Here is a 24,604-nt window from a genome sequence, read left to right on the forward strand (position 1 = left end):
CATGTGGCTTGTCGAATCTGCTTCCACAATTCAATATGATCACAGACCTTTGGCCTCAACTTCACTTTCTTGCCTGTACTCCGTATCCTCTGATTCCCTGAGAAAATAAAAATCTGTCTATCTCAAGCTTACATATATTCAACAATGGACCATCCACAACCCTCTGGTAAAGAAATCCAAAGATTTACAACCCCTTGAGTAAAGACATTTCTCCTCATCTCAGCCCTAAATGATGGCCCCCATATCCTGAGACTCCTCAGCCAGGGGAAGTAACCTATCCTGCCAAGCCCCTTCAGAATCTTCTGTATTTCAATCAGATCACCTCTCATTCTTCTTAACTCTAGAAAATATAGACCAGTTTACTCAGCCTCTCGTAGGACAACCCTGTCTTTCCAGGAACCAATCTAGTGAATCTTCACTGTACTTCCTAAATATGGGGACCAAAACTGCATATTCTACTCCAGGTGTGGTCTCATCAAAGCCTGGACAATTGCACCAAGATTTGTTTATTCATGTACCCCAATCCCCTTGCAATAAAGACTAATATGTCATTTGCCTTCCTAATTCCTGGGTGTATCTGTATGCTAACTTTTTGTGTTCCTTGTACGAGTACACTCAAGTCCCTCTGAACATCAAAATTTCACACCTTTTAAGAAATATTCTTATTTTTCTCTTATTACAATCAAAATGAACACGCTTGCCCACACGACCCTCCATCTGCTATCTTGTTGCCGACTCACTTAACCTGTCTATATCTCTTTGCAGCTCTTTGTGTCCTCCACAGCTTGCATTCTTGCCTAGCTTTGTTTCATCAGAAAACTTAGGTATGTTTCTGAGTCTTTGTCTAAGTGATTAATATAGATTGTAAATAGCTGAGGCTCCAGCACTGATCTTTGCGGCACTCCACTATGCACTGCCTGCCAACTTGAAAATATCGCTACTTTCTGCTTCCTGTCCTTTGCTATTTATGTTAACATATTGCCCCGCGAGCCCTTATTTTGTGTATTAACCATTTGTTCAGCACCTTTTCTGAGGTTGTAACTAGTAGGTAGATAAACCTTTAGTAAGACCCATGTCAACCTTGATTGACCATACTATGATTTTCTAAGTACGTTGTTAAGACTTCCTTGATAATATATCCCAGCATTTTCCCTATGACTGATGCCAGGCTAACTGCCCTGCAGCTCCCATCTTCTCTCCCTCTTTTCTTGAATAGTGGTGTTACACTTGCTAACCTCTAACCCACTAGAAACATTCTAGAATCTAGATGCCAATCTAAAGTAGATATTTCAAAGTATTAGTAGTCATGACTGAAGAACTTCTTCAAGATGGTGTAGTTTCTTTTATAATATAAACGGTGCAGGAATTCAGGGTTTTAATACACTCAAGTTTTTTCTTTAACTACTTGAACATGCATTACCCAATCAAAATTATCATTACAGATATTGATTTATTATGACTGTTTGATTACAAGACCTTCCACTGACACCTACAACTACAGGATGTCCCAAAGTTTTACAGCCACTGAAGTACTTTTGAAATGTAATGTAGGGAAACACTGCAGCCATTTTGCACACATGAGGTAGCTGATGGATAAACTGTCTCTACTGATGTTGAATCAGAAATAAGTATTAACCAGAACTCTGAGAAATTCCTTGCTTTACCATCAATCATTAGATCATAAGAAATAGGAGTTTGAGTTACGTCATTCGGCGTATTGAGCCTGCTGTGCCGTTGGTTCTTTTATATGGATTCCATTCAGTTTAACCTCTTATCCAAAAGATGGCGCCTCCAATAGTGTAACACTCCCTCACTGTTGTATCTGCCTAGACTAGATGCTCCAATTTCTGAAGTAGGCCTTGGATCCAACCTTCTGACTACCACTGAGCCAAGCCTGGCACCTACACTTAGACTTCAGAATTGCATGTGTCTTATCTAATGTACTTCTGATTTAATTATCTATTTTAGGATTGATACAACCAGAGTGGAATATACCATTCCTTTAAGGGAAAATTGGGCTTTACCATATTTTGCATTACAAGTTGGAGCACTCACAGGCTATCTGAAGACCAACATTAATTCTACTTTGGAGGTGAGTGTGGTGAACCATAGTAATCCAAATTTAGATTAAATGTTTTGTGTGATGCTTAGTTTCTAAATGGAAAGCCTGCATATGCTTGCTGTATGTATTTTCAATTCCTGTCTTTGACTTTCAGCTGTTAACTTCTAGTAGTACCACGTCTAATTTTGATGTTGACTACCACATACTTTTCAGCATCGAAGCAGGCTATTTGGCCCAGCAGGGCTATGCTGGCATTTATGTCCCACATGAGGCTTCTCCCATCTTACTTCATCTCACCCTGTCAATATATCCTACCTTTTCCTTTTTTCCTCATGTACTTATCTAACTTTCCACTAAATGCTACTGCCTGTATTGGCAGAATAGGGCAATTAAAAACACATGACCAAATTATCAATTCTCATTGAACCATTGAAAATTACAATACCAAGAAGGAAACATTAGGCCAATTGTGCTGGCTCATTTAAAGAACAATCTTGCTTAGCTTTGCATCCCTGCTTTTTGTTTATAACCCTATAAGTCCCTCATCCTCAAGTATCTATCCAACTCCTTTTTAAAAATTGTTTATGGAATCAGCTTCCGGAACCTTTTCAAGTAGAGAGTTCCAGGTCCTGACAGCCCTAAATGATCAAAATTCTCATCACCTCCTCTCTAGATCTTCTGCTATTGATTTTGAATCCATGACCTCTAGTTGTTGACTCACTCGCCAAAGGGAATATTTTTACCCTATTCATTCCATAAAAATCGCTTATCATCTTGAAAACCTCTACTAGGTACACTGTTAAGTTTCCCTGTTCCAAGGGAACTGTCCTAATTTTTCCAACGTCTCCGGATACCTGAAGTCCCTCATCCCTGGTAACATACTGGGCAGAATTTTGCCCCTGGTGGGCGTGCGGGCCCCACCGGCTCGTCGGTGGGTGGACAGCCGATCCCCACCACCAAAACGAGGCCCGCCGCCATTTTGAGTGGGTGGGCCAATTAAGGCCCGCCCAGCGGGCTGCCCGATGGTAAGCACTATGCGCTTCCTGTGCGGGGGTGGGGGGAGGGATTCCCCAACTGTCAAAGTGCGCTCTTTCACATACGCTCGCTAAAGAGCGCACTTCTCCCTGCGACTTAAGTGCTGTCTCAGGGAGATTAGTGACAGTGCACTAAAATTAAAAAATAGAAAAATAAAAATATTATTAACATGTCCCCCTTATGTGACAATGTCACACGAGATGGGACATGTTAATAAAAACAACATAAACTTTTTAAAAATGGACATGAAACCTCATCCCACCAGTGGATGAGGTTTCATGTATTATCAGGAGCCCACTGGGGCTCCTGGCTTGCCCACCAGCCTTAAGGTTGGACGGGCAGGTCTTTAATGATCTTAATTAGCCTGTCGTTGCCCTTAATTGGCCATTGACAGGTCGGTGGGCGAACAGCTGATTTCGCTGTCTGCCTGCCTTCCTAAAAATTTAAAGGGACCGGGATGATGTCGGGGTTTCTTCCCGATGTCATTCTGCGTCTTTTTCCTGTTGGTGAGCGGGCCCCGCCCCCAAAACGCCGACGGGAAAATTCTGGCCACTGTTAAACCTCTCTACTGTTCCTCTTACCTTCACATTTTTCCTGAAGTGTAGTGCCCAGAATTGCCACAGTACTCTAGCTGAGACCTAACCAATGATTAATAAAATTCTAGCATGATCACTTTGCTTTTATGTTCTAATCTACAATTTATAAACACTAGTAACCTATGTACTTTTTTAACCCTTATTAACTTGTCCTGCCATCTTTAAGGATTGGTGTATAAGAACATCAAACTTTCTGCACATCTACACTTTTCTAAGTATGACATTTATAGAGTAAGTAGCATGGGCAATAGCAGGTTGACTGGCTGATGGCAACAGCATGGGCTTTGGCGGAGTGTCTAGTTGGAGGACAAATGCTAGGATAAATCCTGGTAAACCCTGGTGGCCTCCCTGCGGGCTTGGAGAGGAGTGCTTTCATAATCGGGCACTCTGTGGTAGTAGCCACCCTGCAGCACAGCACCCCCAAACCCGCCCTCACAAATGCCTTCCCCTCTTCTTCCCCTCTCGTTCCCCTCATTGGGGCCTTGCCTAACTGGCTCCAATGACCCCAGACCTCTCTTACCTCATTGCCAGAACAGTGTCCAACACTGCATCCTCTCAGCTAGTGCAGTCTCAGCAGTGACCATTGCTCCAGTGGCACTGCTGAAACTGAAGAGCTGCCGGTCCTCTGAGTCCCCACACAGCAAATTCGATGCTAGACTGGTCCAAAGTGCAGCCGGGGATCCCTAAATGGCCAAGATGGGGTTGCTTCTGACTATATAGCCTGTTGTTGGGGCTACTGTCACCCTGATTAAATTCAGCCCAGGTTTTCTTGCAGGCTTGCCAGTGCACCAAACCTTTCATTATGCAAACCTATCAGACTTCTTATGGAGCCCACCCCGTTGAGACACTCATCTGTGTCCTCTGCAGCAGAACCTGTGTGTGCCCTTGCCCTCAGACAAGCTGGCAACTGTGCTAACCTTGCCTTGGCTGCAGGCCACTCATGTAGGTCCCACCTTTAAGCTGTCCTCTAAATTGCATTTAGTTGTTACCATCCCGGTAGAGACCGAAAGCTTTTCGAATGATGTTCAAATTTCCAGTGGCTGACTAGAAGGATCACATGACAGGATTTCAAGTTTTAAGACTTCTGTAATAAACAAACTAAAAACAACATTGTCTACACACTATTCAGGGGCAACAGAAAAGATCCCCCATTTAACTTTTAAAATGACAAAAAAACCTCCTGCATGGTTATACTTTGCTCTGTCCCTTAAGTGGACATTTCATTCTCCAAGAACCAGTCCTAAGATATTCTCAGCTCCTGATGGCATGCTTCTTTTTTCCTTGTCCAGCTGGATACCTTCTAATCCCCAAGCTGGCTTTCACAGTGAGGGATGAATTTGGAGATTCAAACCTCTAGCCAAGCTAGGTGAATCTTTCAGCCTTGTCTAAATCCTCTCAAAATTAGTCTCTTCAATCTGAGCATGAGCTCCCACCCATCTGCTCACTGACAGGGCCAGTATTTTCTCTGTTTAAGGTATAGGGCTAACTCTGCTGTCCCTTTCTCTCAGATTCTCGCAAGCTGTCTTCTCAGTGAGGTTCAGTGATATCTTAAGAAACCTGTAAGCTGATACTACAATGGCTTGCAATGGACTCTTCCCCTCTTAGCCAATCTCCATGGCAAAGTGAATCCTATGGGCCTTCTATCCAGGTAGAAATGCTGATTAGCTATCCTCTAGACCCCAAACTCCATTCTATCTTGGAATTAAATAGACATTTTAAAGTATAATGATTGCAACTTCATTGCAATATTTAAACCAGATGGATTTTGATAAACGTGTCCACATAGCAGCAAAGTTCTGACAGCAGCAACACCCTGGAGTAACAGGTTGTTCACATCAGAACTGAGGGGCTACATGCCAATGACTCAAGTACCTTTGACTGTACAACCACAAGTTGATGAATACCTCCCTGTGACTTGGAGCCAAACAGTCTATCCACAGTCTGCACAGTTGCCTTGCCCATTGTTTAAGGTGTGAATATATCACAACTCCTTCCCAGTAAGACAACCTGGGTCCCCCTTTAACAACCAAACCAATCCAAGCTTGTTGTTGGGCAGAATTCAGAAGAAGTCACTTGGCCCCCTTCGTTCCTCCATTTTACCCTAAATTAAAGAGACACTGCAAAACATAACAGCCTTACAAACTTCATATTTGTAACACAGTGTCAGTTTCTGAACTGGTTGTTGCAACTGTGAGTGTTTCTTCTTCATCACTGCCTTCTTTCTCTCCTACTCCCTGTTCTTCCACCACTGCCTCACCAAGGTGCATTTCTTGGAGAGTTGAAAGGAGAAAGGCACAAGGGTAGGATTGCGATGAATAGATAAAGCGAGAGGTGAACGCTTACAACATCTGCATGTTGAAAATCAAAAGAGATTGTTGTATGAGGAGGAGTGTTAGGAATAAAGATTCCATCATCCTCTATAGTTTCAATCCAGCTGCTGGCCATCGGCAGTCACTCTAATGGTGGTGATCACCCTCTCCTCCATTGGGATAAAAACATGCCTGACCCCTAGCAGTCAGCTGCTGCTGACTTCACTTATCGTAGAATGGTTACAACAAAGAAGAGATCCATTCAGCTTGTGTCAGTGTCAGCTTTCTGCCTGAGCAACCCACCTAGTCCCATTCCCTTCAGCCCTTTTCCCATAACCCTGCCATTATTTTCTCTTCAGATAATTATATGATTCCCTTTTGAAAGATATGATTGAACCTGCCTCCACTGCATTCTTAGGTAATACATTCCAGGTCCTGACAACTTGCTGCATAGAAATGATTTTCCTCATTTTGCCTTTGGTTCTTTTGCTGTTCACTTTAAATTGGTGACCTCTGGTTCTTGACATGTCCACCAATATGAACAGTTGCTCCTCATCTCCGCTCTCCGGCCCCTCATGATTTTGAACGCCTTTACCAAATCTCCTCTCAATCCTCATTTCCCTGCCTCGGCTTCGAAAGTCTATCTCCATAACTTGAAATTCCTCATCCCTGCCTTCATTCTTGTGAATCTTTGTGGCAGTATCTCTGATGCCTTTACCCATCTGGTTCACTAACGTCCTTTATGGAAGGAAATCTGCTGCCTTTACCTGGTCTGGCCTACATGTGACTCCAAACCCACAGCAATGTGGTTGACTCTTAAATGCTCTCTGAATGAGGGCAATTAGGGATGGGCAATAAATGCTGTCCAGCGACACCCACATCCCATAAACAAATAAAAAAAAATCCTTCCTATATTATGGTGCACGGAACTGGACATAATACTCCAGTGATTATACCAATGATTTATAAAGGTTCATCATGGCTTCCTTGGTTTTGTACTCTGTACCTCTATTTATAAAGCCCAGAATCCTGTATGCCTTATTAACCACTGTATGAACCTGCCCTGCCTCCTTCAATGGTTTGTGCACATATACGTCCAGATCACTGTTCCTGCACCCACTTTAGAATTGTGCCCTTCAGTATATATTGCCTCTCCTTGTGGTTTCTACCAAAAATGTATCAATTCACACTTCTCTTCATTAAATTTCATCTGCAACTTGTCTGCCCATTCCATCAGCCTATGTCCTCTTAAATCTATCACTACCCTCCTCACAGTTCACAATACTACCAAGCTTTGTGGCATCTGAAAATTTTGAAATTGTGCCCTGTGCACCCAAGTCTAAGTCTTTAATATAAGATCAAGAAAAGCAGCGTCCCTGATACTTGCAGCTCCCCCCGGGGAATTCTTTCATCTAGTCTGAAAAACAATGGCTCACCACTACTCTGTTTCCTGTTACTCAGCCACTTTGTATCTATGCAGCCACTTTTTATACCATGGAATTTGACTTTGCTGACAAACCTGTTATGTTGCACTTTAATCAAACACCTTTTGGAAGCCAATTTACATAACATCAACTGCATTGTCCTCATCAACTTGTTACCTCATCAAAAAATCAATGAAGTTAGTTAAGCACCATTTCCCTTTAACAAATCTGTGTGCTGGCTTTTCTTAATTAATTCACATTTGTTGAAGTGACTGTTATCGTTGTCCTGGATTATCATACCTAAGAGATGTCCCACCACTGAGGATAAACTGTAGTTGCTGGGCTGATCCTTTCACCCTTTTTGAGCAAGGGTATAACATTTGCAATTTTCCAGTCCTCTGGCATCACCCTGTAACTGAGGAGGATTGGAAGATTATTGCCAGTGCCTCTGCAATTTCCACCTTTACTTCCCTCAGTATCCTTAGATGCATCTAATCCATTCCTAGTGATTTATCAAATTGTGTCAAACCTTTTTATACTTACTCTTTATCAATTCTCAACCCATCCAGTGTTTCAAATGCCTTCTCTTTCATGCCTTCTGCTTCTATGTGTAAATCCCCCCTTTTTTTTCTAACTTGTTCTTGGGATGTGAGAGTCATTGGCAATGTCAGCATTTATTGTCCACCTCTAATTGCCCTTGAGTAGGTGGTTGCAAGCCACCTACAACTGAATCGCTTGCTAGGCCATTTGCGCTATTACTAACCCAGCCTATATTAGGATAATTTAAATCCTCCATTATAACCACTCTATATTTTTGCACCTCTTTGTATTTTCCTTGCAAATTCATTCTCCTTTGTCTTTCCACTTTTTAATGTGCCTACATGTCCTGCCCGAGCAAGGGAAGAGTGTCAGTAACTGTGGTGCAGTGGTTCTCATGGTTGAATAACTGGCTATGAGATGTGCATATGTGTGTGAGGGTGAGGTGAAGCTGTAAATGAAAAACAGAAAGTGCTGGAAAAGCTCAGCAGGTCTGACAGCATCAGTGGAGAGAGAAACAGAGTTAATGTTTTGAGCCCACTATGACTCTGAAGAAGAATCTTACTATTTTTATTTCAGATCTCCAGCAACTGCAATATTTTGCTTTTATTTTAGTGGAGCTGAATGTTGGGTATGAGTCATGATTAATAAAAGTTGTTAGTAGCTGTGTGATGGAAGTATGGTGCATTGAGAAGTGTGTGAGGCTAACGGTGCAGTTGGTAAGACATGGCATTTACATTCACTGATCTTGACCACTCGTGTGGTCATTGAGCTTTAGCAGCATTGCATCCAGGTACTCGAGACTTGACTGCTGGCATTGACCACCATGGATATCTGGTTCCACTATCTTTGCAAAGTTTGTTTGGGGGTCCTCCTTGCCCCTTATGGATAGATGACAATCTTTCCTCCTCTCCCCATCCTCCACCAAGGTGTCCAATGCAGTGCCAGAGAATCTTGGAACGTGCTACCTCCCCATTGCAACATCAGTCACTCTTCTTGCAGGTCAGGCACTCTTCCCCAGCTAGTTCTAGCATCTGATTCAACCAAAATGCACCTACCTTTTAAGAGGTGCTGGCTATGTATGATGCTAGCCTCTCACAAATATGGGCACATTGGCTGATCAAAGCAATCATGTGCATTGACAGACAGCACAAACTTGACATGGTCTCTATAATGGAGCCAGTGTAAATGGATTAATCGTGCAATGAGATGCCTGTTTTAAGAGGCTAACACATTTTGCCCTATAAAGAAACTGGCATCTAAGACCTGAGACACTAACTTGTAAACTTCTAAGAAACTCACCTCTGGAAAAACTGAGATACTTAAATACTAAGATTACGCGCAGAGAAACATTATGAGGAGAATTTTCTCCCCGTTGGGGGGTGCTGAGCGGGAGCAGGCACAAGCGGGCGTGCAGCCAATTGGCTGCGTGCTGCCATTTTATGTGGGTGGGCCAATTAAGGCCCACCCAGCATCATGCACACCGGAAGCACTGAGCGCTCCCTGTGCGGGCGGGCAAGTAGGCTGAGTTGGGTCCTGCACTCTTTTGCGCACCACATGAGCTAGGACATGCCAATGAATTTTAATTTTAAAAATTATTGGATTTCTAAATCCTTCATGAAACCTCATCCTGCCCATAGATGAGGTTTCATGATAAATGCGAAGGCCACCTGGGCTCTTCGCCTGACCACCAACCTTAGGTTTGGATGGGCAGCTCCGTTAATTGTTAGGTAAATGGCCATAATAGGCCTTTGACAGTTCGGCGGGCATGCAGCCCACTCCGGTGCGTGCCTGCCGAACTGAAAATCAGAATGACGCCTGGTGATGTCGGGACGCACGCGCGAAGTCACCGCACATCATTTTACCCATCGGCAAGCAGGGCCTGCCCCTGCACGCCAACCCGAAGATTCTGGCCTATAATTCTTTCATTTCCCCTTTATACAGTAAAGGAAATTGTCAAGCCTTTGCATTACTGCTGTGTTCCTTGCCATTTTGAAATGTCAGCAGAATTCTGAGGAAGAATGTGGCATATATTTTCTGGTGTTCATTTTGAACTAGGATGGCTTTTCACATTCAGTGTAGCTTGTACCTCATTAGATTTGACAGGCATACAAAATAATGAACTCCATCATCTCTGTTCCAGCTTCAACAATAACAATATTTTTTAATTCATTCACGGGATGTGGGCTTCGCTAGCTGGGCCAGCATTTATTGCCCATCCCAAGTTGCCCTTGAGAAGGTGGCAGTGAGCAGCCTGCTTGAACTGCTGCAGTCCATCTGGTGTAGGTACACCTACAGTGCTGTTAGGAAGGGAGTTCCAGGATTTTGACCCAGCGACAGTGAAGGAACGGTGATATATTTCCAAGTCGGGATGATGAGTGACTTGGAGGGGAACTTCCAGGTGGTGGTGTTCCCATCTACCTGCTCCCCTTGTCCTAGTTGGTAGTAGTCGTGGGTTTGCAAGGTGCTGTTGAAGGAGCCTTGGTGAATTCCTGCAGTGTATCTTGCTACAGTGTATCAGTGGTGGATGGAGTGAGTGTTTGTTGATGTGGTGCAAATCAAACAGGCTGCTTTGTCCTGGGCGGTGTCAAGCTTCTTGAGTGTTTTGGGAGCTGCACTCACCCAGGCAAGTGGGGAGTATTCCATCACACTCCTGACTTGTGCCTTGTAGGTGATGGACAGGCTTTGGGGAGTCAGGAGGTGAGTTACTCGCCACAGGATTCCCTGCCTCTGACCTGCTCTTGTAGCCACAGTATTTATATGGCTGGTCCAGTTCAGTTTCTGATCAATGGTAACCCCCAGGATGTTGATAGTGAGGGAATCAATGATGGTAATGCCATTGAATGTCAGTGGCACAAATGTTACTCGCCACTTGTCAGCCCAAGCCTGGATATTGTCCAGATCTTGCTGAATTTGGACATGGACTGCTTCAGCTTTGCATTTATATAGTGTCTTTAGTAAAATAAAACATCCTAGTGTGCTTCAAAGGAACATTATGAAACAAAATTTGAGCCACAAAAAAGGTAGTAGGACAGATGACAAAAGCTTGGCCAAAGAGGGAGGTTTTAAGAAGGTTGAGAGGCAAAGAGTTTTAGGTAGTGTATTCCAGAGCTTCGGACTAGGCAGCTGCCAATGGAGGAGCTACTAAAATCACAGATGCACATGGGGACCTGATGTAAAACTCTGTTGCATACCAATCCTGGTCGCTCATCATCCTTGTGCTTGCCAACCTAATTTGGCTTTCGGTCCAGCAATGCCTCAGATTGAAGTTCTCATCCTGGTGTTCAAATCCCTCCATGTCCTTACTCCGCCGTATCTTGATAACCCCCTACAGCTCTCCAGAAGCTCAGCATTCCTCCAATTCTGACATCTAGCACATTCTTCGCTCCTTTTGCTGACCAGGTACTGATTTTCATTTTCAATGTATTGCTATCTCTGCTCTACCTCTGCCACCCATCCTTCCCCTCTGAAACTCTCCACCTAAATCACTTCCATTTTACGCCCTTAATTCTTCAATTGGTTTCTTGAACTTTTTTCTGTCACTTCCTTTCAGCCTCATTCCCTAATTCTATCTAGCTATACTTCCCTTACAATTGGTATCTATGGGCAGAATATTACACTCGGCATGTGGGCACACGCCAGACACACCCGAATGTAAAATGACACGCCATGATGTTGGGTGTGTGAGCTGACGTCATTGCACAGTCTCGCAATATTTTGTTCAGCGGGCACGCGCTGGAGTGGGCTGCGCGCCTGCTGATAATTAAAAGGCCTATTAAGGCCATTAACAATCTAATTAAATTCAAATTTATGCTGTCCGCAGGCAAAAGAGCCAAGCGGCCTTTATATTTTTTAGAAAACCTCATCCACGAGCGGGATGAGGTTTCCTAAAGCAAATAAACATTAAATAAAAACTTTATTTTTGATTTTAAAAACATGTCCCAACTCATGTGACAGAGTCACATGAGGAGACATGTTTTATTAAATTTTTAATCTCTTCATTTTTTTTTACACAGCGCTTCAATCTCCCTGACGCAGCTCCATGTCCCAGGGAGATTGAAACGCTCTTTCTCGAACTGCGCGTTAGGCCCGGCTCCCCCTCCTCCCCCTGCCCGCACAGCCTGGGCTCAGCGCTGCTGCACCTTAATTGGCCCACTCGCCTGAAATCGCGGTGCGGAGCCAATTGCGGGAGGCTTTCCAGCCACCCCCGCCAAGGGCAAAATCCTGCGCAATGTTTTTTCTTCACATAACAACATTGTATGGTATTTTCCCAATGTAAATTGTGTAATAATGTACATCTGAAATTGAGATTTGTGTATAGGACTTTTGGTAGCAAAGCTAATATTGCTGTTTCCTCCTCCCCTAGATGTTTTCATATCTCCTGATGTGTGCATCTACTTTTGCCTTTATAATGATGTGGGAGATTAGTCACTATGTATTATTTGTCCAAGCCTTCAGTGTTTTCCTGTTGGATTGCCTGGATCTAACTCAAAGCCGCAAGGTATGTGGAAAATAGAACATAAATTCTCATTAGAGGAGAAAGAGAGGACAAGACCAAATTAAGTTAATTGGAGCTGATCACATTTTGACCGTGTCATATTTTGGTAGCAGTGGTGGTCAAGGTTAAGTCATTGCAAATTGTTACAAATGTATTGAAGGAAAATCTTGTGTGTGTGGAATGTGCTTGGTGATAACCATGCTTGCACTCTGATTTTCTATCATGATATTCCTATATTTGATGTAGAAGTTGGCAGTAAAAAGTAGCTGAATCAGAACTGCATCCCAAAAGGTGTTAATATTGCTGATCTATGAAACAGAAGGCTAAAATGATGGACTTTGATTTCTCTACAATCAGTTTGGATCATTAATGCAAGTCTTTGAAAGATTTATGTCTGTAAACTAATATGGAAAAGTATTCCTTCAAATAGAACAAGCTATATTCATAAGGCTGTCTCTCTGATTCTTACTAATTATCTTTGGAAAGCAGGTGGCAGAAAGCAAAATACATGTTTTTTAATAAATTATAAAACCAGTGCAGTACAGAATAATTATTTTCGTCATCTGCCTGATCATAAATTTAAAAATGTACTGAACACAATAACAAGTCATTTAAATTTCTGTGTTCTGTGTGTGTAGTTTTTTTGTTCTTTTATTTTGCTGTAGGAATGCTGTTGCAGTTGTGAAATGGTTAAGGATTATCCTTGTTTTCTCTTGCAGGTGACTGATGTATACAGGATGTATCTACTATGCCTTGTACTGGGATATTTTATACAGTTCAGAAATTCTGCCTTGCTGGCTTCCCCGTTGCTAAGCTTCATTTGTGGCACGCATCTTGCAAAGTACATTCAGGTAGCAGAATATGGCTTTGAAGCTTCATCATTTAGTTTTAATATTTTGAGCAGAGCTGACTTCATATTGGCCAATTTAATAAAAACAAAATATCACAAAAAAATTAACTATGTTGCTTTTGATGCATTGGCCCGGATTTTCATCTTCAAGGTGGGAATCGCAAGTTGGACCATTTTCCAATGTCACTATCTCGCCACCTGCCTGGCAGTGCCCACCCACGCTATTTTCATGGCAGGGTGGCAGGTGCGGGCTAGAGTCAGAGCCACCGCCTCTGGAAGCAGGCCTGAGGCAGGAATGGAGATTCCTGCTAAGGCGGGCAGGTTAGAAGGCTTGCCTCCGTTCACTGTGATTTCGGCCCAGTTCTGTACATGAGTGTTAGGCACCATAGCCCTCTTCCCCTCCTTACCCCTCCTCACCCAACCCCATTCCCCTTGCCTATTCACCCAGTATAGACAGAACTCATGATCCCTACAGTATCATTGGAAAGTTTTTAAGATGCGCATTAAACTGTCAAAATAAACATATATCCATTTAAAAAACTTATTCAAAAACATAAACCTTTTAGGAGCTCATAAAGCTGCCAATTCAAACAAAGATCACAGTACTCTTGACAGCTCTATCGACAACTCTACAGAGCTGAATCCATTGGTGAGGTTTGGAGCACAGCCAAGTATTTATAATGAGAGTCCATTGCACAACTGTGGCAGCAAAACTTTAATACATTAAAAATAGTGGAACAGCTGAGCTGTTAATCAAGGAACTGAACCATCTGTTCCATTGCTTCAAAGGCTGATTAGGTGACTGGGCTGTCAATCAAGTAAGTCAACAATCTGTCCAACCATTTCAAAAGCTGAACAGATGGCTTCTTGGTCAATCAATGTAAAAATATAATCACATGACACAGCTGATGCATTGGAATCTGAATCTCAGTACTGTTGAATGCAGCAAATTACTTTATCCATTGGATAAATCAATGCACCTGAAGGCTTTTGGCTTTCATAATACTAGTCAATATCCTTTTCTAAACCAAGCCCTATCATCAATCACTGCATATAAAAGATACATAATTTATCATACAACATCTAATAACGTCATATGAGGTTGTCAATGGCTTTTGAACTTACCCATGAAAAGGTTCCCAACTCCAGAATAGGGCTTCCCAATGGTTCATGACACCTATGAGGTGCCGTGAACCACAGCAACTACCAACACAGGCCAGACTCCATGAAACTAGTGGGGGGTCTAAAATGACCAAACCACCACCCCCTCCCCCCACTTCACACCAGCAATACAGTAGGCAAGGGCAGAATTGAAGCTTGCTCCCTGCACCCTTATCCTACACCCTTAAAATTGCTAAATGATGGGAATAGGGGACGGAATCTTGCAATTGGGTCTCACCTGCCATTTTATATTCCGCTCAACTCCATTCTGATGTGGCAGAGGCATGAAAATCAGCCCAGTATTTTGAATAGGTTTGATTGAAGCAGTTAACTTTCTTTATGAAGTAGAATTAGTTTAAAATGCCCTGGGGTGTGACACAACTCTTAATACTGATTAATTTCCCCTTTTCTTTAACAGCAAAACCTTAAAAAAGGCCACTTTGTAGCAAGGCTGATGAAATTGTTGCTTCATTTCTACTTGGTTTTCACAGTTTCAGTCACTTTAAATCTTGTAATTAAGGTAAGAATGATCTCTAAAAGTTCAGTATGTATTTTTTGTCATTATTATTTTGCACTGAGATTAATTACTCTTTATTTCAGTGACAGAGTGGGCCGAGCAGCCTATTGTTGCCCCTACGTCCTATGTTCCTAACGGCGTGCCCCTCTTACAGATAAAGGCCAGGATTTTCCCCTCGGCGATTTGGGGGCGCGGCCGCTCGCCGAAGGGAAGATGATGTGGGATGACGTCAGGAGGAACCTACGACGTCAACCGGGTCCATTTAAACCTTCAGGAAGGCAGGCGGACAGCGAAATCAGCTGAACTCCCGCCGACCTGTCAATGGTCAATTAAGGCCATTGGCAGGATAATTAACCTTGTTAAAGACCCTGCCTGTCCAAGCTTAAGGCTGGCGGGCAGGCCAGGAGCCCTATCAGGCTCCAGATTATTCATGAAACTTCATCCACTGGCGGGATGAAGTTTCATGTCCGTTTTTAAAAAATTTAATAAACTTTATGTGTTTCTTATTAACATGTCCCATCTTGTGTGACATTGTCACATGAGAGGGACATGTTAATTTTAATATTTATCTATTTTTAGAATTTACTTACCTCTCACGAATCTCCCCGAGACAGGACTTTGCCTCAGGGAGCAGTGCGCTCTTTCGGGCGCATGCGTGAAAGAGTGCACTTTGACAGATGGGGATTCCCTCCACCCCCGGCACAGGAAGCGCATAGTGCTTCCTGTCGGGAAGGCCACTGAGCGGGCCTTAATTGGCCCGCCCACTCAAAATGGCGGCCGGCCCCGTTTCAGCGGCAGGGTTTGGCTGCCCACCTGCCGCCGAGCCGGTGGGGCCCGCCCGCCATCGGAGGGCAAAATTCTGCCCAAAGAGTTTTTGTTAATTTGCATGGCAAGCTTTATGAGAAATCTTGTTTCAAATATCTGGAATAAGCTTTAATTAAAAATGAATCCTTCACTATTGCACAATGTTATGTTTCTTTACACATTACATTTCTAAACTTTAAAAAAAATTTGGATTTCCCCGTCTCGCATTTTCTCTTGTGTCCTGAAGATGTGTGGTCCATTTATTATGACATTGATCTTCATCGAAAGAGCCATTATTTATTTGTGAAGCTAGACAATGAGTGTTGGTATTCAGTTAAGCCTAGTCCTGTGCTCATTAAATGTGCCTGCATTTGTACCTTCCAGGAAGTATGGCTAAATAGCAGTTAGGGCTGTCTTTCTTTTTGCCCTCCCTAAATCACTGCAACGAGGCCAATTGTATCATCCCCAAACTTATCCTGGCTCATATCATCTCTCTCCATTTTCATTGTGTCATTCTCATTTTAACAGCCAATGCTCCATTCATTTTTTTTTTGAAGCCTCAAGGTGGCATCTGAGAGTTTGAAAGTTTTTCTGTTCTGTGGAATGTTAACATGTTGCTGACTCTTGTGTTGGAGAGTATCTGAGTGTGGTTTTAAGTGATTTCACACCCTATTTAAAACTTGTTGCTGAAAGAAAGTTTGGTTGTGTCCCTGGACTTGACTGTACACAAATAATTTATTTTATAAACTGCATGGGTTAAACGGAAGATCTAGTTTTGATTCACACAAGGGTCATCTTGGCATTGTGCTGGAATAAAAACATTGGTTAACTATCTTTGTGCTCTCTACACTAAGGCCAATTGTAATGACCCTGCTGCTCCTACCCTGACTGAGATCTTGGCTTTCTTGTACCTTTTCTGCTTATTGCTGAAGCAAGGTTTCATTTACTTGAATACTGTGTCCATTATTCCTGGGTGGGCTGAGATGGTAAGCACTTATAGGCCGTTTCCACCATGCTGGGCATCTCAGCCAAGCCCAATCCCATCCTAATCCAATGTTTAAATTTGCAGACTTTCCAGTAGGAGGTCAATGGACCATAATCATGAATAGAAATGCTGTCTGATTTTAGTTTCTATAGCTCAAGAGCACCAAGAGCCAGTCATAACAACCCAAATGGTCTCCAGCCAAGATCAACCAACTGATCACAAATGAGAAATTAAATCCTAGATTTCTAGCCTGTATGGCTCAGTATTTTGCTGTGCAATGATTAATAGGCAAACTTCTACTTGAACTATTTTTCATCACCAAATATTTACTTTTTTCAGTTTGTATTTGCAATTCCGTGACGCTTCAACAATTTTTACTTACCATTTACTTTTTTTATTTCATATTTTGCAACACAGTGATGCTTTGAATTTTAAAACAATGGGTTGTTTCCCCATTGTGTTGTTCATAGAAACAATGTAAGGGAGATTATTATTTATTAAGAGATCGTCTCATTCACCAGAAAATTGAGTGCTTAAGATACGTGAATGTTTCTGAGTGTAATTTCTGGCAAAAATTACTGAAATAGTGATATAAGGAAACAAATCTATTTCAGAATGATGGAGCCAGAAGTTATCATACGAACCTCTTCTTCAATTGGATTATATACTACTCCCAGTTAATGGGATCTGTTTTCGGAGGACAAATATCTATGTAACTGGTATACTTCCTTGAACCCATAACATATGAATGAAAACTGCAGCACATTAAACTAATATTATAACCTATGATATTCCACCTGACCGGCTGCATTTTGCAGGTGATGTCCCTGTGGTTTCATGGAAGTGGAGTAACCATTAAATTTGATTGTACACTTATCCTTTTACACTGCAGCCCTGCCTGGGTGTCTGGGTGGGAATCATACACTCTACAAGAGCATATATATGCTAGAAAATTAATTTAAAGATAATTAAAGCCAGTTGAAGTAAATTGGTAGGTAATTTCTCCATCAAATGCAAAGCAGATACTGTGTCTGTCTTATAATCTTAGTCTTTTTTTGTAGTTGTTTGTTTGCCACTACGACTGTGACTGTAAGCTTGGAATTCACAATTTCTGTTCATTTAAATATTCACAGAAAATGGTCCCCCAAGAAGAAAATGAGCATATATTAAAGTTTTTTGAAGCAAAATTTGACTTGAATACTACAAGGTATGTTTGTGCCTTTTACTTTTTAAAGATTTTTTTGGAACAATATTTTGGTTCTGCAGAATAGATTCGATAAGCTTCAAATCGAGCTTCAACCGTTTGAATACTGATACTAATTTGTTTCTTTGTGCTTCAAAGTAGATCAGAGAACTTGACATAAATTAGTTGGTCTTAGTCAGTGTGCTGGTGGAGATGCTACGGTTGGCCTCACTGTTTTGTTCAGGAGGATAAAGTTGTTAAGGGCTCCCATTCCTGACTGCTGTCCAGCATCTCCGCTGGGAACATTTTGATGTGTATGTTGTTCAAAGATACCCTTCTGCTTGGCCATGATGCCCCTACAATTGAATAGCCTGCCAACATTCATTTGTCAGTGTTGACAATGGTAAAGAGTCAGTTGTGCAGGAATTAGAACTAGGATCTATTAAAAATAATACCAGAAAAATAGGAATGTAGAGGACAGCAAAAGGCCTTCTTTAGACCATCTGGCCAGTGCCAAAACAACAACTCAATATATTCATAGTGGGAGGCAAAAATAGGCAGAGGCAAGAATCCATATTATTAACGATGTGTGGTTGATCATTCCAAAATAGGAAGTGCTTTTTTGTTTTGTTTTGGATTTCCAGCATCCGCAGTTTTTTGCTTTTATCTTAGTGCTCTCGATATAATGTTTATATGTTCTATAACAGGGCTACCTAAAGCCAGAATATGTAACCCATCTTGAGAAATCCCCAAATGTTTGTAAAATATGCTGTTGCAAAAAATCAATGCAATTTAAAGAATCAAGGGCAAGTTCAGTTAAAGAATCAGTTCAAATGGGTTATGGTATGGCTTAACATGACCTGCCAAAAAATGGCGCATTGCCTTAGAAGGCATTCATATTAATGTGCAGCCACCAACCAGTAAACTGAAGATCTATCAGCCCCCAGAAGAATCTGAAATACATGTTACCGCACATTGAAAGACTACCTGCATTTGTACCCTTCAAATGAAAAGAGAAAATCTCAGATAGTCCTCTCACTCCACCACTGCCTGTCCCTGTCCCTGTTCCAGTCAGGGACCCACCCCTCCATGCTTAGGGACAATCAGCAACCAAACCCCACATCATCCTTGTCCTATCCAATGTAGAAAATTCTCACTTCAGTGTGCTTCCTATAGGGATTGTGCATTTTTGATACCATAGGTAGCATAAAAAGTGAACAGAACAGAAATTGTCCCCCAAAATACCCATCCCTTTACTCTAAGCAGAAACAATTATTGAAATAATCACTAATGTGACAGTGCTATAATATTAAGGATAATTGGAGTTGGTATCTGTGTACATGTATATTAGCAGAGTTTTGGCCTCTTGTGTAACTTAACATGCATGCTGTGCTGTGATTATATTTATTGCATTGTAATGCGTGTTTTGGATAGAGATCTGGACTTGCACATAAATCTTTTTTCCTAGTTGAAATGTTGGTTTATTTCTTTAGTGATTTTTTTTCATTTTATGTTTAAATTATATTTTTTATTGGGATATGTGGATAGTGCAGTACTGTAGTAAAGCCTTTCTGAAGTTGGAGAATTTTAGATCACTAAAATGAGCAGGCAAGATCAGCAGTAAGGCCTACTCCTGTTGTTGCATTCCTTACTGTTCCAGTAATATGCATTTTTTTCTTTTTTAACTTAGAGACTTCAACACAAATTTGCTGCTCTGTCAAGAAACCTTCCAGACCCCATCACCAGAATTCTTTATCCGACTAACTCAGACCTGTCTGCTCCCATTCTGTATGTCTGTGTTGCTTATCTGCCTTTTCTCAACCTTGGAAGTAGTTTCCAGGAAGTTTCGGTAAGGAAGGAAGTAAAGGCAATCGTCTAGGTGTATCACTGTGTGCATACAAAACATTTAGCTCAAATTCTAAAAAAAAACCCCACAAGAAATAAATATCGTGGTCTCCCAGCGCACTTCCATTAAATTTTATATGCATAAAATCATTTTAGAAGATGTTTCATGTGGCTGAAGGATTAATTTAGTAAATAGAATAAGCAGTGAATGGAAAAGACTGAGTAACACAGGAATCATTCAACTGGATGCTAAGATAACGTACCTTATAATTTGTTTGATGAACGTTATGCTCATTAATTTGAGGGATGCTAGGGCTGAGCGATGGAAGTTTATTTCAGACGTTTTGGCCAGGATTTTGCCCTCATTGGGTGGGCTCAGCGGACGTGGGCGGGAGCGGTTGGGAAGCCGACTCCACCCGCAATCGGGTCCTAACTGTGATTTCACGCTGGCAGGCCAATCAAGCTAAGAATTCTGGCCTTTGTTTTCGTGTCAAGTATTCCCAGGTATTGCTCTCCAGATCTGTCTTTGGAAATGTTTTACATGCAACAAGCTCTAGCAAGGAATGCCCAAGGCAGCTATACAGTCTGGTGCATTTCTTTAATAGAAAATTCAAAGTCCAGTAACGTTTTGTTTCACTAACTAATCATAGGATGGATCTGTGCCCTCACCCATTGATGCTTAGAAACTGTGACAAAGCTCAAGAACTTTGGGAGGTTTGCATTTGCGAGAACTAATGCTGAATTAGTGGGAAGAATTTTCCTGTTGGTGTGCGGAGAGGGGGGGGTGCGGTGTGGTGGGCGGGATCTGCTCGCCGACACTTAAAATGACGCGAAATGGACAGACGTCATCCTGTGTCATTTGCATTTTGAGGTCGGCGGGGGCACAGCCAAGCCAGCTGTGCGCCGGCTGACCTGTCAACAGCCTATTGAGTTCATTGAAAAATCAATTAAAGCAATTAGTGGATCTGCCCGTCCAACCTTAAGGTTGATGGGCAGGTCAGGAGCGCTGATGGCTAGCTGAAAAAGCATGAAATCTCACCCATGGGCAGGATGAGGTTTCATGACTGAATTAAAAAATTAAGATTAACTTTTACTTAAAGTTATGTCCACGTCCCAACTCATCTGATATTGTCACGTGAGGGGACATGGATGGTTAATGAAATTTTCCAAAGATTTTCTCCCTTTGGGAACCGATCTCCCTGAGGCAGCACTTAGTCTCAGTACTTAGAAACGTACTTCCGCATTTCCCATTCCCCCCTCCCGCTTCCTTGCAGATATCATGCTGGGCAGGCCTTAATTGGCTTGCCCACAGAAAATGGTGGCACACCCACCAATTGGGGCCGCTGATCATAGGGCCACCCACCCACATCCGCTCTGGCACTCCCCTCCCCACCCCCCCACTCCCCCCCCGCCACCGGCGGGGAAAATTTTGCCCAGTGTTTCATTTCAGATGGTTGCAGCTGGAGGGCTGATATCTTCAACAGTGAATTGAAGCATTTGGTCATTGTGGCAACATTGTCAACCAGTTGAGGCAGGGCTTAATGATGTTTAAAATTCACTGTTACTAACATTGCCAGCTCTGAATAGCTCATTATAGCACTGTATTAATCTTTGGATTAAATTTTGTTAGATTTAATCTACAATTGTAACCTTTGGTAAAAATAGAGCATTTATTCTGCATGAATATTTTAAAGGCTGCTAAGGGAGAGAAATTCCACCACGCGATATCTGTTTTAACCCAAGGCAATAACTTCTAGTGAAGCCAATCTATTATTAATCAATTTGAAATAAGATTAAATCATCGCTGTACAAATACTTCACAATATTTATATTCTTTATATTTATCAACTATACATAAGCAACCTGCTGATGTTCAACATTGGTAGTTTCAAGCTTCCATACCTCATATAACTTGTTCTGTGTTTTTACCTACTCTAACTAGGGGGCTCAATAGTACATTTTTAAATCAAGCTTTTCTAATGTAAGTGTGAGAATATGTTTGCATACACCATCATACTTTTTAATTAATTCTCAAGATGTGGACATCACTGACAGGGTAGTAATGCACATCTCCAATTATATTGACAAAGTAGTTGAGAGCCTTCTTGAACCACGGCCCCACAATGGAAAAGGGAAAAAGGACTTTCACAACCATCAGACACTTCAAAACGCTTTATAACCAATGGAGTGCTTTTGAAGAATAGTCACTGTTGTTATGTAGGAAATGCATCAGCCACAGTTTATTCATTCTTTTACAGGATGTGGCCATCGCAGGCTAGGTCAGCATTTGTTGGCCATTCTTAATTGCCCCTGTGAAGTTGGTGGTGAGTCGTCACCTTGAACCACTGCAGTACATGTGGGTGAAGGTACACTCACAGGTACTGTTAGAAAGGGTGTTCCAGGATTTTGATCCAACGACAGTGAAGGAACAGCAGTATGGTTCCAAGTTTGGATGAAATGTGACTTGGAAGAGAACTTGCAGGTGGTGGTATTTCCATGCACCTGCTTTCTTGTTCTTCGAGGCGGTAGAGGTTGTGGGTTTGGAAGGTGCTGTCGAAGGAGCCTTGGTGAGTTGCTGCAGTGCATCTTTTATATAGTACACACACGCTGCCACTATTCTTCGGCAGTGGAAGGAGTGAATGTGATGGATGGGGTGCCGATTTAAGCAGGCTGCTTTGTCCTTGATATTGCTGAACATCTTTCAGTGTTGTTGGACCACACTCACCCAGGCAATTGGAGAATATTCCAACACACTCATGGCTTATACCTTTGGATGATGGACCGGCTTTGGGAGTCAGGAGGTGAATTACTTCCTGCAGAATTCCTGCTCTTGTAGCCACAGCGTTTATTGGGTACAGTGAGGTTTCTGGTCAGTGTTAACCTCCAGGATGCTGATGGTGAGGGACTCAGTGATGGCAATGCCATGGAATGTGAAGGGGCGATGGTTGGATTCTCTCATTGGAAATGATCATTGCCTGACACATGTTTGGCATGAATTTTATGCCCCCTATCAGCTGAAGCCTGAATGTTGTCCAGGTCTTGCTGCACATGGGCATAGACTGCTTCAGTATCTGAGGAGTTGTGGATGGTATTTAACATTATGCAATCATCCGCGAACATATCCGCTTCTGACCTTGTGATGCAGGGAAGGTCATTGAGGAAGCAGTTGAAGATGGTTGAGCCCAGGACACCACCCTGAGGAACTCCTGCAGTGATGCCCTGAAGATAAGATGGTTGGCCTCCCATGATCACAACCATCTTCCTTTGTGCTAGGTACAACTCCAACCAGTAGAGAGATTTCCCCCAGTTCTCATTGACTCCAATTTTGCTCGGACTCCTTGCTGCCACACTTGGTAAAAATACTGCCTTGATGTCAAGGGCAGTCACTCTCACCTGACCTCTTGAGTTCAATTCTTTTGGCCATGTTTGGACCAAAGTCGCAATGAGATCAGCAGCCCAGTGGCCATGGTGAAATCGAAACTGAGCATTGGTGAGCAGGTTATTACTGAGTAAGTGCCGCTTGATTGCACTGTTGACTACATCTTCCATCATTTTTGCTGATAATCAAGAGTAGACTGATGAGTCGGTAATTGGCCAGATTGGATTTGTCCTGCTTTTTGTAGATGGGACATACCTGGGTAAGTTTCCACTTGTACTGGAACAGCTTGGCTGGCAGGTTCTGGGGCACAAGGCTTCAGCACTACTGGATGATATTAGGACTCACAGACTTTCCTCTATCCAGTGCCATTAGTGATTGCACACATCAAGCTCCCTCAAGCAGAAATGTGGTGATGATTTTTTTGTTTTTATGATGTTGGTAGAGGGATAAATATTGCCCAGGACACCAAAGATAATTCCCTTGCTCTTCTTCAAAACAGTGCCATCGGATCTTTTATGTCCAGTAGAGGGGGTAAACAGGGGTCTGTTTAGTATCTCACCTGAAAAACAGCACCTCCAGCAGTGCAGCTGACCCTCAGTGCTGCAGTCGAGTGTCGGCCTAGATTTTTGTGCTCAAGTCCTGTAGTGAGACTTAAACCCAAACCCTTCTGAGTGCTGCCAACTGAACCACAGCTGTCACAATGCTGTTTTTGTTATTCTTTGTAGTGGATTAATAGAACTAAATGGCTTCCTCAGCCACTTCAAAGGGCATATAAGAGTTAACCACATTGGCATTGGACTGGAGTCACGTTTGGCCCCGCCGGATAAGGATGACTGGTTTCTTTCCCTCAAGGATAACAGTGAACTAGTTGGGTTTTTAACGACAATCCAACAGCTGCATGGGGCTGAATTTTTACATCTCGCTGAAGTGTGCTGGAAAATACCTCTACCGGCCAGCTTGCTAGTTTCCCTACCTCATTTCTGGTGCCGGCCATGTTTGTTGAACGTATTCTGGACTGGCAGTGCTACCCACCACAAAGAGGCAGGAAGCCAGTAGGGCTCCTTAAGAGCCTTATTAACAATGGATTTTCTAGTTCCCTGAATGTGATTGAGTGCAGTTAGATTCTTGGAGACGTGTGCCCAACGGCAAGCCAGGGCTTGGGGTTGGGGGTCAGTGCTTCAGACAGAGCTAGAGGTCCACCATGCCTGAGTGTGGGTGCATCCAAAGGCAGATCTGTAGAGGGATTTCCCCCCTCCCACAATGGTCGCTTGGCTACTTTTTCTGTTTATTTAAATTTTTAAAATTTGGTTAGAGGGTGCCTCCATGTTGAAGTGCCCTCTCAGCACTTACCCTTTGCTACACCCTGCCAATCTTTTCAAGCTGGAAGGCCTCTGATTGACCCTCCAGCTTTGAGAGTCC

The 24,604-nt window shown here is 42.6% G+C and overlaps 1 protein-coding gene across 4 annotated transcripts in view; it reads left to right on the forward strand.

The window, feature by feature from the left end:
* The window catches only part of LOC121279419 (probable C-mannosyltransferase DPY19L4), a 94,505-nt gene that overhangs the window by 40,257 nt on the left and 29,644 nt on the right, over positions 1-24,604 (forward strand). For all 4 annotated transcript variants that reach the window (XM_041190650.1, XM_041190649.1, XM_041190647.1 and 1 more), the window contains exons 7-12: positions 1,969-2,092; positions 12,330-12,464; positions 13,181-13,312; positions 14,891-14,992; positions 17,912-17,985; positions 19,652-19,810. In XM_041190650.1, coding sequence (XP_041046584.1) covers positions 1,969-2,092; positions 12,330-12,464; positions 13,181-13,312; positions 14,891-14,992; positions 17,912-17,985; positions 19,652-19,810 — 726 coding nt within the window. The remainder of the gene's footprint in view (positions 1-1,968; positions 2,093-12,329; positions 12,465-13,180; positions 13,313-14,890; positions 14,993-17,911; positions 17,986-19,651; positions 19,811-24,604) is intronic.

Source organism: Carcharodon carcharias, chromosome 6 (genome assembly GCF_017639515.1).
Source record: "Carcharodon carcharias isolate sCarCar2 chromosome 6, sCarCar2.pri, whole genome shotgun sequence".
Taxonomy (NCBI): domain Eukaryota; kingdom Metazoa; phylum Chordata; class Chondrichthyes; order Lamniformes; family Lamnidae; genus Carcharodon; species Carcharodon carcharias.